Genomic DNA, 15,150 nt, shown 5'->3' with positions numbered 1-15,150 from the left:
TATGGAATGTACACCAGTGTATTAAAAGTATTCACTTGACACCACAGATCAATCACAGTTCATAGAGTGATGGATGAATAGGTAACAAGTATTGACTGATTAACAATTGCTGCCATCTTAAGGCCACTGCGTACTATATGACTTTCGGTCGCACTACTGACCGACTTTAGATCTGAAATAAACCACAATGGCCTCAGAATATTATGCTTGTTTATTTCACATCTAAAGTCTGTCAGTTGTGTGGTGTGACCGAAAGTTGTGTAGTGTGCAGTGGCCTTTAATAGTCAATATCAATCTTCTACTCATATTTCCCCATTCATTTCAATTATTCTAGTGACTTTATGATATCCTCTGAAATTAGACAATAGCAGTCTTGAAACTATATAGATTAAACTTCACCAATTTAGAAATGGTGTTTATAATTTAATTTCTACTGCTTTCATATTCCCAGAAGAAGAAATCCATCGAACATTTTGCTGGAACTGAAATCCTAATATCTTCATGCGCTGGGAGTATACGAGAGTTGCGCGAATGGCAGGTAAAAGATTTAATGCAGTGTGTGACAAGTCATCGGTTTACATTCAACAGATAATGAAGGTACTCAAAGTAGTCATTCCGACACGCTCATTGGCATAGAGTGCGTCAGTACATGGGAGCCAGCGAGGGCGGCTGTGGAATCGTTATGCCAATGTTTCCGAGTGATAACTTTGACAAACACGCACTCTCCGTCCGGACTATCTCTCAGTGGCAGATATGTCATATATCATGCAGTAGCGGCTGCCTCTGCCGTAGCGCCGGGGCAATTAATTTCCCACAAAGCAGGAGATGGGTGCTACTCACAATCATGCATGCTGAGATCCAGAAGGGGGTTGAATTTTGAATCAGTTGACGAGTTGTATCAATTGACGATTATCATCACAAGTAAAGCAACCCACACATGAATAATGTGTACAATGCCTGTGGCATTCGGAAATGGTTATGTTGAGAGAATTTATGCCCTTTTGTTCCTCAACTGATGATATCGACATGTAGGCAAGGTATTTCTAATACCACACATCTTTCATTCATATTTATACATCATGTAGTTTGTTGGAACAGCAAAGACAAGTGCTTGTTAGAGCTCTACATTATATATACAAAGTTTCTCTGAAATGGACACCTTAAACTTCATTGCAGAACTATTATCAATAAACCAAGTTAAAGGTATGTAGAAGTTATTCATCAGCACATTCCAGCAAGAGCTCTCTAATCATCATCACATCTTTTGTCAGTTATTCAAAACCTGTAAAACCTGTACACACACACACACACACACACACACACACACACACACATATGTTAACTGATCCTTCCCATCATCAGCTCCTACACTTTTTAATTCACTGCCCCATTACAAGTTTATCTTCCCATGATGCTTTCAAGAAGGCTATGAAAACCTATACGTTTTAAGCTATTGATAATGATTGTATTGTTTTGTCAAGCACATAAAGAATTGAAATACTTTAATGCAATCTTATGAATATCAATTATTATCTTCAAATGGTGACTTGCCATTTTGTAATTTTTCTCAGTGTATTGATACTTGTTATCTACAATAGGTTATCAAGTATGTCGCAGTTGTCTGTTTGTTCTGCATGTTTGTCTTCTCACATGTCTTTTTCTCTCATATTACTATTAAATACTTTAATACTATAATTTTTCTTTTGATGGGGTGGGGAAGGGGGAGGGAGAGGTTTAAATCTCATCTAATTCCATCTACGTACCCCTTCACTTTTCATTTAATTACATGTGCATCATATGACAAAAATTCAAGGCCAGGCACTATTTCAGTAATAAATGAATTAGGTTTGCTGGGGGAGCAGAAAATGAGAAAACCTTCCACATCATGGCACCTGAAATTTTTTCTTCTACCAGGATTCGATCGTGAATCAAGCCAGTGCTGTGAAATGCACAGTCACTCATGAATTTTGTGTGAAAGCATCCAAGTTGAAAGTACAGTATTAAACATTATGTGCAGTTCTGTGCCTTTGTGATTTCCATTTCTTTATGAAATTGTTGTGGTTGTAGTCATGTTGCCTTTCTCTGTCAGCATAGTATACATTGATATGAAATTGAGTAGACCCAAAGAGCATAGAGAACTTAAAGAGAACTTCTCTTTTTTTTTCCTTCCTTTTCGTAACCTTGATGCCCAAAAGCGCAATGAGCATCTTTTATGATGAATATTTGCGCTATAGAAGTGCACACTATTACTGTTTTTATTTGTTGTTACTACACACTGATATGAAATTCAGTAGACCCAAAGAGCATACTGTATACGCCAAATATTTCGCGAGGTTTTTATTTTCGCGAATTTCGTGAGTTGGATGCTCTTCGCGAAATTAAAGACACGCAAAAATATTGACTCTGATTGGCTATACGTTTCTCCATTCAGTATAGGACTCCACGATCGCAAATTTTACCACTCACGAAACTGTCGGGAATTCCCGATTCACGAAAATTTAGACTCGCGAAATATATGACGTATACGGTACTTGTAATTTCACTTTGTGTCAAAGTTGACTTCAATGACTATGACATAAAATCAATCAGAACAGTAAGTATTTAAATTGGATAAAACTATTACAAATTTTAATTGTTTGTACACATTTGCTTATATTCACAAACAATTGACAAACAGAAGAAATGTAAAACCTGTATTTCAAATCACTTTACAGTTGCTGAATAAGCAGGGCCAAATGGCGAGTTATAGTTGCTGACTTTTATATCAAAAACAAAAGTAGATCTGTATTTGTTATTTCATACCAATGAGAAATTGAGAGGCGATGACATCATGTGATTAGCATGTAGATATACCGTCACACGTGTACTGTGTTTGTGACCAATAAACTGGTTCAGTAAATGATGTAAAACTTGACAGAAATTTTCTTCATTTTGGGGGAGGGGATCTGAGTATTTTTAAATTCATATCCAGCGGGGGTTTTTTGTTTTTGTTTTTGGCTTATTTGTGCTTCATGTGCATTCAAGTCAGCTCAAACTAAGAACTTATCTCACAAAGTTTTTCTTCGAATATGGAAGTTGAAAGTTCTGAGGGTATTATCTATTTGTGGAATCAGGCGATCTTAATCAGGTGGTAATAAAGACATTCAACACACTTTATAACTTTGACAGGAAGCAGGATTTCCGTTCTGGGGAAAATTTGTGGTATCTCCCGACAAAGAGAATGTGCTTTAAAGAGTAAACAAAGCAGTTCTGTACGGTGACACAACATTTGCTCATGTCACAATTGCTCCAGTCTTATTTTCTCCAAGGACTTGGTGTTAGGATGAGGGTTGTGACAGGGTTTTAGGTTTAGTTTGATGTGAGGATTAGGATTAGGGTTAGAGTTATGTTTGAGAGTAAAATTTATGTTTGGCTTGGCATGCAGATATTTCATGGGAGCAATTGTCGCAGGAGCAAGTGTCATGGAACAGTTTTGTACGCATCTCGAAGGAAATTTCATCCCACATGGTACTTAGTTCAGATAAAGGAGCAACACCTTTCTTCATCTTTTCTTGTTGTTATCAAGTTTCTCATTCTTCTTCCTCTGCATCTTTGCAGATTTAAGACATGTACTTTGTAGATAGCATACTGGGAGAGTGGTGTAATAATTTCCATCATTTTTATTTTCATACAATGTATTTCTATAGTAAAAAAAACAAACAAAACAACCCTATTGTGTCTGTTTCAATGTCTAAATTCTCCCTGTGTCCTGCTTTTGTATTGTGCACATTCTTACTGACCAGTCTTGTTATTTTTCAGGTGGTAATAAACTTCTTCCTGTGACATATGGCCACATGATATGTGTACAGTGTATGACCACAGTAGGTATACATTGCTTGCATCTAATCTTGTTTTTATAGGGAGAAACTAACCAACATTTCTTTGAACCCCTTGTTATTGTCTACAGATCACGTGTTGGCAGTAAGACAGCCAAGTACCTGACATGGGTAACATATTGAAACTTCTGGCCAGAGAGGAACCGCCTGATAACCCGCGGGTCTACATCGACTTTGAAGGTAGGCTCTTTAGATTCAAGTAAACTCTTCTGCTTGCTTTCCTATTGTTGCTTCTTCCTACAATGTATCAATGGAGCATTGTCAAAAATCGGTCTCACCTTTTTGCGCCGGGAATGTCACCATTTGTCAGACACAGAGCATTAGAAAACTCTATCATTATTAGTATTATTATTATTGTTATCATTATCATTATCAAACAAGATTCAAAGGGATAGTTTGACTCTTCTCAGACAGGGAGTTATTAACATATTAATCCATTGAGGACGGACTAACTTTGCTATTTTTAACACGCATTTCCCATAGACACCTGCCCGAGTATTTTCAGGACTTGTCCTCAACGGGTTAAAGTGGCAGTGATTAATTGCCATGTGTGTTGCACATTTTGATTCCAAGAAGAGAGGCGAAATGAAAGCAAAAGATTTCTTAACCTGTTGAGGGTGGGCTGATTTTGCTTCAAGGTGCAATTCCCATTGATACCTGCCCGAGTATATTCATGACTAGTCTTTAATGGGTTAAAGTGAAAGTGCATTCCAACCTTTTTAAAGTTGATCTTAACCCGTTCCATACTGAATTCTGAAATGCTCATAGACTTGATATGCAGGCCACCAGGTCCCCGTACAGAACGGGTTAATAATTTATGCAATATCAAAAATCTCTGTCTGCCCAGATGCCCAGCCCACAGAGTTGGAAAGAGAGGTGTTCATGAAGACGGCTGAAATCCTGAAGGAGCTGGACAGCATCTTGGATGATGTGCAGAAGTACAGCGGGGCAGGGGAAGAGATCAGACAGGTCAGTATGGGTCTTGCACATCCACTCAAGGAGGGTCTATCTTGCCCCATTCATACTGGGACCAAAATCTGGAGCCTCTTCGAATCGTTTCGAAAGCCCTTTGATAAAACTGCTTGCTTGTCTGTTTTACATACTGCTCGGGCTGCCCGCTCAGATTACGCCCAAGCAGCTACCCTGACTGGCTCCATCCTCATGGTAACCGAGTTCCCCTCCTGTAAAAGGCGTGCACATGTGAATACCACATTTACGCAGGAAGGCAGATGTGATGCGTGCGAAAATGTGCACGTTGTGCAATGTTTATCAGTTGCAGTCGGTCGAGTCAGTTGGTTTGCGGGTGATGTCTTGCAGTGATTAACTTTCGGGTCGGCAAAAAAAAAATCGCTTCTCGAAACCCGTAGTGTTTTAACCTGCAGCCGAGCCTCCTTGAGGCTACTCTAGGAGGCTCTGAAACAACCCCGGCTTTTAATAGATGGTATCAGAATCTGATCAGATCGGATCACCTTTGCCGTATTCTGTCTGTTTCTGGTGAGCTAAAAGACTGCTCGAAGCTGCTTGAGGAAATTTAAAAAACAATTTTTGCTTAGCTTTAAATGGCATACATGTATCTATCAGAGTCTCCCCACTAGACCTTTAAGGAAATATTCTTTAGTATACAGCTTGCCTCTTTGTTTTCATTTCCTGTGATTATTCAAGGAAGCCACTGAATACATGTACATTGAAAAACGTGAGTTTGTCCACAGAAAAAAAAAAGACACCCCATAATATAAGGTTAGATTCACAGTATATGCATACACTTTCATCACGTTTTGAGGATTCCAGTTGTGCTTCATACTTTCATATTGATGTTTTTTTTTTATGAAACCGCTGTGGTAAAATGTACACTTTGTAGAAGACAAGGAAATGGTGAAATAGATCACTGTAAAAGGAAGTACATTCTATCCAGGGCTGGTCATCAGTCTTTCTGCCATAGACAGACCCACTTAAAACCCACTCAAAACATCAAACCACTTCAGAAATCTCCCATTGCAATTGAATGAAGTGACTGGCACATACTATTGTAATGCAGCTGTGTAGAACGTTGTGATTGATATTATGTGGTGTTATCTGCTCAGCCACAACAGCTGTTTGTGTACAAATAGACGTGTGGAAATTTGCTGGGAGGATAATAATTGTGGTGGGCACCTCAGAAAGGTCTTTACCAAGACAAGCCAATGTTACTGTTACGGCATGTTTGAGTAATTTATTGAAAACGATAATTCGTAGCAAATTTCCTTTGTTCATAACCAAAGTTTGATTTTACCTACCTGTAAGATTTTTCCTACTGTTTTATGTAGGCTTCACCAGACTAGTGTTGACTCACCATGAATTGATGAGTCTTACAGTCCAAGAGAATGGGAATGTACGTTGAAAATGATTTGTATTGCCTATCGCCTTTAAATGTCGGGGTTCAAGGAGTATTCATGCCCGATCTGGATGTGAATAGCCTCCCTGATCCATCTTGTAAATCTCTCGGATTGGAAGCTTGCCAATACCCCATCTATGGCGAGTCGACGCTAGTCCGACGAAGCCTGCAGAAAACTAGTAGGCTATAGCTCACAAATGTACAATCAAACTTTGACTATTTAAAGGAAATTTGCTTCTTAGAAAGATTTACCAATCAGATGAACTTCTTCCATAATGATGATTATTAATCCGTGGAAAACATATTCAATGGAAAACATATTCAATATAACAATCTACCTGGTACTTGATATAATTATGATGTGTGTGTCAGGCATGGCCTCATAAATCCACCACATACATATAATCATCAACCCGCCCTGTCACCCTCCCAGGCCATCTCGAGTCCCAGGGACAACGACCTGCAAGAGAAGGCGTGGTGTGCGGTGTGCCCTCTAGTGGCGCGGCTGAAGAAGTACTACGAGTTCTCCCTGAAGCTGGAGAAGGTCAACCAGGACTTGCTCGGCGCCCTCTGCACCGGGGACGAGTCGCCTGTACAGCAGCTGGAGCAGAAGCAGGCCCTGGCCAAGCAGTTCGCCCAGGTTCTCCACTTCACCCTCAAATTTGATGACCTCAAGGTATGGTGTAAAAGGAAATCTCTTTGGCAAGCTTTTTTTTTCCCTTTTTTTTTTCTTCCCTCTCTCAAATTTGATGACCTCAAGGTGTGGTGTAGAAGGAAATCTCTGTGGCAGGCTTTTTTTTTCTCTCTCTCTCTCTCTTCCCTTTATCCAATTTGATGACCTCAAGGTATGGTGTAGAAGGAAATCTGTGTTGGCTTTTTTTGTTCTTTTTTTTTCCTCTTTTCAGATTTTATTTGATGACCTCAAGGTATGGTGTAGAAGGATATTTGTGTTGGCTTTTTTGTTCTTTTTTTTTCTTTCCTCTCTCAGATTTGATGACCTCAAGGTATGGTGTAGAAGGAAATTTGTGATTTTTTTTTTTCCTTTTTATTTCTCCCTCTCTCAAATTTGATGACCTTAAAGTATGGTGAATAGGGAAATCTCTGTTGGCATTTTTTTAGATTTTATTTTCTTCTTTCTCTCTCAAATTTGATGACCTCAAGGTATGGTGTATAAAGAAATCTCCTTTGTCTTTTTTCCCCTTCTTCTTTTTTCTTCTCTGAAAGACATTTGAAAAGGGGAGATAAACATAAAGAAACATCAACAATGCAAATTAAACTAACTGCGACATTCATGTTACTTGTTTCTGTTTATTTCATGTTACTGTGAGGTGTTATTCATTGCCCCTGCTGGACATATTATTACCCTTGGAAAGATTTACCTTTGAGGCTGACATTTAACATAGGAATATTTATTCATATATATTTACTCCAGTATTTGACCTCAAAGTAGGCCTGCCTTCCACTGTTACGATCTTTGGCTATTGCATGACATCATCATTGTCACCTACATGTAGTATAGCGTATGTATTCAAATGCCCACAAGTTTTAGGAATGCCAAAACATGCAAATATACATAAATTCCAATTGTTTTTTCTTTTCATCAAAGCACTGATGGCTGAAAGCAATTCAGGGGGCTACATCCTTAAGAGGCTTGCAATCACTTTGTGTTGCAATAATTACAGATATTGCAGCAATAATTTTTTTTTTTTTAAATACTAGCAACTGATTGGGTCTTCTCCAGCTCTGCTGCATGGTGGTTGCAATCATGTTATCGCAGAGTTGACAATACTGTAAAAGTGGATATTTTCATGTGAGTAGTTTTTTTTGCGCTCAGCCGGATAAGATGAGTTTTGCATGTTTTTAATTTTGTAAAATCAAGACATGAACTATCGGAGCATTTAGCAAGCAAAAATATTTGCATGCTTTTATTTTTGCGCTAGTTTCTAGCTGCGCGAAATGCGCGAAAATTTCAAAGCTGCGAAAATGTCCACTTTTGCAGTAATCACAGACCTCTTTATGAGGCTCTTCCCTTATGCTACATGTCAAGGGATCTAAATGTTCTGACTGTCTTGTTTTTCTTACCACTTCTTTCAACCGCAGATGACAAATCCATCGATACAGAATGACTTCAGCTACTACAGGAGAACATTAAGCAGAGTAAAGATGGCGAATCAGGTACGATCGAGTGTATGGACTGGTACTCTTAACTCTTTGTTGTAATCCCGTTGTCTTTCAATCATTGAAATCTCTCAACAAAAGACAACTGAATGATTTCCTATGAAAACCTGTAAATACGTTTACTTAGTATACTGTAAAACGAGGAATTTTCGCGTGCATTTTAATTTCGCGAATTTCGCGAGCGCCGAAATTCGCGAAATTAAAATGCACGCGAAAGTTTTTGTCTACACTACATGCATTGAACGCCAGTGGCAATTCGCGAAAATTTCATGCCACGAAAAAGGCTGTCGGCTCCAATTCGCGAAAATTTCATGCCGCGAATATATCATGTTTTACAGTATTGAAACAGCACTTCTCCCTAAGTATTGCTAGTGCACTAAAAAATTGTAAATAATGAAATCCGTACTGCAATTGTATTGCGAAAGGGTTTGCCTCGACTAGCTTACTAGCATATTGCTGGTTCTTATTTACCAACTATGATGTTATTTTTACTTTTTGACTATTTTACAATTTATATCGTGTTCATTGACAAGGTTATTGTTTGGTAACTAAATTTCTTTTCAATTCCTAAGGCAAAATTCCAACCCTTGGTCAAGAAAACTTTGATGAGTGAACAAAGCAGAAGCAAACACACAAAATGTTTATTACCTCTGCCGAGGAAGGAGGTTATGTTTTCACTGGCATTGGATTGTTTGTTGGTTGGTTTGTTTGTGTTCAAAATAACTCAAAAAAGTTGTCAACAGATTTGGATGAAACTTACAGGAAAGATTGAGAATGGTACAAGTAACAGATGAATGAGTCGTGGTAGTGATCCGGGAATTTTTATAAATTTTTGAAGGATTTTTCAATATTTTGGCGGGTAGGGTCAATGAACTTGGGAGTTCAAGCTGCGCATTTTTCGAGGTGTGCATACCTTATGTGCACTAAAGTGCATGCTCTAACTTCTGCTAGGGCGAGGTGCGCTGCACAGCTGGAAGTTGATGATGTAACAAAAGGCTTCTGTATTGGGAAATTGGGCGACTTTCAGCATGCATACGTGCATGTATGGGTAGAAATCACTGATCTCTATGGAAGAGCAAGATTAGCGATGGAAATTAGCTGTTTAGCGGAGGTCTGTGCACTCAGAGTGCTTCTCTAGTTTTCTGAATAAATCAGAAATGAAAAGAAGAAAGTGATAGAACTGTAAAGTTCCACATGGCTGCAGGAAACTGATATTGGACACAATCACATGTGCCAATGAGATAAGATGATAATGTCATCACTTCACAGCTATTCTGTTGTCACCCCAGTGATGTAATATCTTTAATCTATTTGTCTTCTTCTTCTTCTCTTCCTTAGCCGGATCCCAACTGGGTTGCGGTCAACAACGAGATGGCCAATAAGATGTCTCTCTTCTACGCCCATGCCACACCCATGCTCAAGACCATTGTAGACTCCTCAATCAAGTTTGTGTCCAGGGTGAGGATTAGTAGTGGTGGCCGTGGTTGTGATGTGACGGTGGTTGTGGTGATGTAGAGGTTGTAGGGCAATTACCTCCTGGACAATTACCCTAGACCCTTCCCCTGACCCATACCCTAATTCTAGTCCTGAACCTAATCCTAACCCTAACCCAAACTCTAACCCTACACCTAACTGTAACCCTAATCTTTACTCTAAACATTATCACTATAAACCAGTATTCATCTGGGGGGTAATTGTCCTTGGGGGATAATTGCCCTGATACAGATTTAGATTGTACTTGCAGATATTGTTTAAAGAATGATTTTTAGAAAAGTAATCCAAAATGAGGTACATCACTCTCATTTTATCATCATCAGGTCTTTTATTTATTAGATCATTGCAGACTGTTCATTCAAGTTAGTATCGTAGACCCTGTTGTAGAAAAGTTGAGATCAAATATAAGTCAGAAATCCAAACATACATCTACCATGTATGAATACTCAATTCTGATTGGCTGATACCTGACTTACATTCAAGTTTTTGACTTACGATATTTGATTACTTCATTTTATGCACCAGGGCGCTGGGTGAGTTTCGTTGGTTTTGCAGTATGCTATAAACAGACCTTAAAATGAGTTGTATAAGAGTACCATGAACTAAGGTTGAAAAAGAAAGTTTGTCTTCCGTCGTTTAGTTTTGTTGTATGCTCACATTATTTAAAATGAGTTGAATAAGAGTACCATGAACTAAGGTTGAAAAAGAAAGTTTGTCTTCCGTCGTTTAGTTTTTTGTATGCTCACATTATTTAGAATGAGTTGTATAAGAGTACCACGAACTAAGCTTGAAAAAGAAAGTTTGTCTTCCGTCATTTAGTTTTGTTGTATGCTCACATTATTTAAAATGAGTTGAATAAGAGTACCATGAACTAAGGTTGAAAAAGAAAGATAGTTTGTCTTCCATCATTATTCTCCATACAGGAGTTGTCATATAATCCAAAACCTGTTGTTGTTTTTCTTTCCTCCCTTATTATTACTCTTGGTCATTCACCTTCTTTTTTTTCTCTTGCAGAACAAGGAAGTGTGGTGTGAGAAGACCACAGATGTTCTCAGTACCATGGCCCAGATCTGCAGGGTCATGATTGATAATCCGTGAGTAGATCTCAGATCTTCTGTTAACTCTGTATGTGCCATGTTCGCACGCCCGACTCAGTCGACAGCGTGCCAACTTTGCATATTCTGCTCAAATGCACAAAGCCGCCCAAACCGATCGATAAATCGCCAAATGCCACAATACAATGAAAGCGTTTCTCGGGATTCCATTCCTGTCGCATGTAATTTGCATTTTATGTGCCCTACTGGATTTCCGAATAAATTCTCAGTTTCTCTCACTGTTTTGTGTGCAAAAGTTATGCCTCTACAATTATATAGCTACTGATCATTTGAAAGAAAAACAATCATAGATTTCTCATACAATTTACATCAAAGCATTGCTTAGCCTTTTCTACAACTACAACTCTACAACTTTGCTATAACTACGTGCCCAGGGTAACAACAATTTGTGAAAGTTACATAGATCTGAAAAACAGAATGTTTTCCCAAAGCATGACTTACATTGCGATCTCTGAATAATGTGGCACACAGGGGTTTACACCATGGCACATAAAGAGTTAATAATGACTCAAAAGAAGCCAAGATGGCCCAATAAAAGATGCTTACACATCGATTTCATGTTATCAGTATTAAATCGATTCATTGAATATTTCAAACTCTCAGCTTTCTAGTATTATAGTACTTGTCCAATGTTTTTCTTTTCTTTTTTTGCACAATGCCTACCTCAGAAATTATGAGACAGGTGTGTAATTAGTCTTCTTCTAGTGTAGACCATTGACGAAATTATGGGTGCTATTGATAATGATTAGATACAATTTTTTGATGTGCAGACCAGTACAAACATTTGTGATATGCAAATAAATCTTGCCTGCAAGAATTCCTGATGTGTTTAACGCAAGAAATGTATTGATATGCAAATAAATCTTGCCTGCAAGAATTCCTGATGCGTTTAACGCAAGAAATGTATTAGCATTTAACAAAGGGTAAATGTGTGGTTATTCATCTCATTATGAAGACATCATTAAATTTTGATTTCCTGACTTTAAGGGAATGAAGTCATTCCAGACTTGTGCATTCATGTTCCCGAATGCTGCATCAGTGAATGAGCCATGATGTGCGAACGTGTACGTAATTGTGTTTCTCGCTTTCGCAGGGACTACGTGGCCCGCTTCCAAGAGAGGGACACCGTCCTCTTCTGTCTGCGCGTCATGGTCGCCCTCATCATCCTCTACGACCATGTACATCCAGTCGGCGCGTTCGACAAGAGCGCCCCCATCAATGTAAGCCATTTTCTTCGTGCATGCACATGTATGTGTCTGTACGTAGTGGTCCCGGAAGAGTTTTGTGTGGTTTCAAATCACTTTTGAAATACCGTAGGCCCTAAAAGTGGAAATTTTACGTGGTGTGGAATTTTTTGCGTTGTGGAAATTTTTTGCAAGACCAGAAACTAGCCACAAAGTAAAAGCACGCATATAATTTTGCTTGGTATATGCACTACAAATTAATGTCTTGATACTGCAGAATTAAAAACGTGAAATTCTTCTAGCGCAAAAATAAATAAATAAATAAAAATTACTCGCACAAAAATGTCCACTTTTACATGTGGGATGATGAGCACTCTATAGTGTCAATGTTTTCACCTTGCAATCAAGAAGTCCTGTGTTCGAGTCCCAGTTGAGCCAACTTAGGTATTTATACCCCCGCCAAACGAAGTTTGAAGGGGGTATATAGGAATCAGCGGACGGTCGGGCGGTCGGGCGGTCGGTCCGTTGCAAATCTTGCGTCGCGAACTACTTCCTCAGTTTTCAACCGATTCCCATAAAACTTGGCACAGATGTGTGCCTTGGGTTGTAGATGTGCAAGACGTATTTTTTGACAGTACCCAAAAGTACGTTGCCATGGTAACGGCATATTATGGGCAAAAATGGGTACAAATCTTGCGTCGCGAACTCCTCCCACAGTTTTTGATCAATTTTTATGAAATTAGGTACAGATGTTCATCTGAATATGTTAATGTGCAAGACACATATTTCCGCAGTGGCAAAAAGTGCGTTGCCATGGTAACGGCATGTTATTGGTAAAATATAGGGCAAAATGCTTCATGGCAAAACTGCTTCATCAGTGTTCTTCCAATTCTCATGGAATTCATATTGAATGTTTGTCTTAGGATATAGGTCAGCATGACACATTTCTTGACAGTGACAAAAAGTATGTTGCCATGGTAACAGCTCTCATATTATGAGCCAAAATGATGGAAAATTTTATGTTGCAAACTACTTCCTCAGTTTTTGCCCAATTTCCATGAAACTTGGTACAGATGTGTGCCTTTGGTTGTAGATGTGCAAGACGCATTTTTCGACAGTACCCGAAAGTACGTTGCCATGGTAACGGCATATTAATGGCAGAAGATCAAGGAAAGATCTTGCGGATTTAACTACTTCCTCAGTTTTTTGACCAAAGCTTATGAAATGTTGTTATGACCAAAGCTTATGAAATGTTGTTTGGCGGGGGTATAACCAGTCGCTGTAGCGACATTTCTAGTTTTTCTTTGATGCTGTCCTCATGGTAACTAGGCGAATGATTCTGTCCCTTGGATAGGAAGTAAAAGAGAGGGTCCTGTGTGTTGGAGGGTCACAAATCATTCATGCCAAACACCCACTTAACCTCTTGCAAAGAAGGAGATGCCTCCTTCCACCCCACCCCCCCCCCCCCAAAAAAAACCCACACAAACAGACAAAAACAAACAAATGACGATAACATTGGGAGTGATAGGGCCACTTGTTTTGAGCTGTTGCACAGTAAGTCGAAGAAAGAAAGAAAAGTGAAGAAATAAGTTATAAAGTATGAGTACGTGTGGCTAAGGTATGTATATTGTGACATCAAAGGCATGCAATGGTACTAAAACTACGAGTTGATCTTGATCCTAACATGGGAGCCAATGGAAATTTGTGATGTCAGCTGTGCGATATCCATTTTTGCTCAAGAAAAATTGCACAGGTTAGCAGCAACAGCGTGCAATAATACTTTTAAACTGCATGCCATGTGATGAGTAATCTACCAGTCGGATAACTAGAATCTTTGAAGGTGCTATATGTGACCCTGCACCACAAAACAAACAAAAAGTCGCCAGACATGAATTTTTAGTTAAGACCATATTCTGAAAGAGCAGACTTTAAGCATTAAAATGATGTATAACTCAAATCAAATGGACTCTCCTAACCTATCTAAATATTGGAAAGAAGGCACAAACTCAGGAAAAGTGTGAACTGAGAAAAGAGGCTCTGAAATACAGTGTCTATTCAAGCGCTTAATCTTTACCAAACTGTGCTGGATGTGCAATGAATTAAGGATGAAGTAAACCACCAGAGTAACAACAATGAAGGGATTATTAGATTAAACTGAAATTAAGCATGCCTCATTAACACATTCTGGTCATAATTAATGCCAACTTTCAAAGCAGTAGCACTATCCTTTCAAAAGTTATTAGAGTTGAAAGTGAAGGGTGTGTACAAGGTTTTTCAGAAATGAAAAAAGGGACTCTAAAGATACACCTAATCCCACTATTCGACCAAAAATGTTCAAGATAAACTGCTAAAAAAACACACTTTCCCGCCCGTTTTATATCAAATTTTAGCATAATGTAAAAGAAGACCTGCTCTTTCAGAAAATATGAAAAAGTCAAGATCGGCTAGGTTGACCCATTTCACTTATTTTCAGTCCTCACGCAAAATCAGTGTGTGCGACTTTATGTTCATTTTGTGTCCCACATATTATCGTGTCAAATGATGTTCTGACTTCCCTTCATTGTCACCCCTTGTAACAGGTGAAAAGCTGTGTAAAAGTACTGAAGGACCAGGAGCCCTCTGAGGTTGAGCATCTTCTCAACGCACTGAGGTGAGTCATCTTTTTGGGGGAAAACAATACTGTACAACCAGAAACATGTACAGCGTAAAAATTTTTGCGAATTAGAGCTGATCACCTTTAAAGCAGCATGAGACTTTTGTGAATTGCCACCCTGAAAAAAAAAAAAAATTATAAGTATCAAGTTCAATGTATTGTGTAGACAAAAAATAAAATATGTTCATTTTATTTTTGCAAGTCTTGCCTCCTTGTGCAATTCACAAGTTTCATGCTTGTGAATATTTCTGATTTTTAGTAATCTCCTAATCAAACTGTT

The 15,150-nt window shown here is 38.6% G+C and overlaps 1 protein-coding gene across 1 annotated transcript; it reads left to right on the top strand.

The window, feature by feature from the left end:
- The first annotated feature begins 3,925 nt into the window (after window positions 1-3,925).
- Window positions 3,926-14,871, top strand: LOC139714712 (CYFIP-related Rac1 interactor B-like). Its single transcript, XM_071626385.1, has 8 exons — window positions 3,926-4,055; window positions 4,723-4,844; window positions 6,680-6,922; window positions 8,347-8,421; window positions 9,763-9,882; window positions 10,933-11,012; window positions 12,127-12,253; window positions 14,797-14,871. Exons 1-8 carry the CDS (start codon window positions 3,983-3,985, stop codon window positions 14,869-14,871), a joined length of 915 nt encoding a protein of 304 aa, XP_071482486.1. The 5' UTR covers window positions 3,926-3,982.
- The last annotated feature ends 279 nt before the right edge of the window (window positions 14,872-15,150 follow it).

Source organism: Diadema antillarum, unplaced genomic scaffold (assembly GCF_040938485.1).
Source record: "Diadema antillarum isolate AM-2024a unplaced genomic scaffold, OU_Dant_1.0 seq00002395_RagTag, whole genome shotgun sequence".
In the NCBI taxonomy this organism is placed as follows: domain Eukaryota; kingdom Metazoa; phylum Echinodermata; class Echinoidea; order Diadematoida; family Diadematidae; genus Diadema; species Diadema antillarum.
The sequence above is the reverse complement of the archived record's forward strand: the minus strand, read 5'-3'. Positions and strand labels throughout refer to the sequence as shown.

Bases quoted from the DNA above. Each gene is read 5' to 3' on its own strand.
- LOC139714712 (XM_071626385.1), top strand. From the start codon at position 3,983: ATGGGTAACATATTGAAACTTCTGGCCAGAGAGGAACCGCCTGATAAC. The intron at 4,056-4,722 runs GTAGGCTCTTTA...CTGTCTGCCCAG, and splicing joins GGTCTACATCGACTTTGAAG to ATGCCCAGCCCACAGAGTTG. The intron at 6,923-8,346 runs GTATGGTGTAAA...TTTCAACCGCAG, and splicing joins TCAAATTTGATGACCTCAAG to ATGACAAATCCATCGATACA.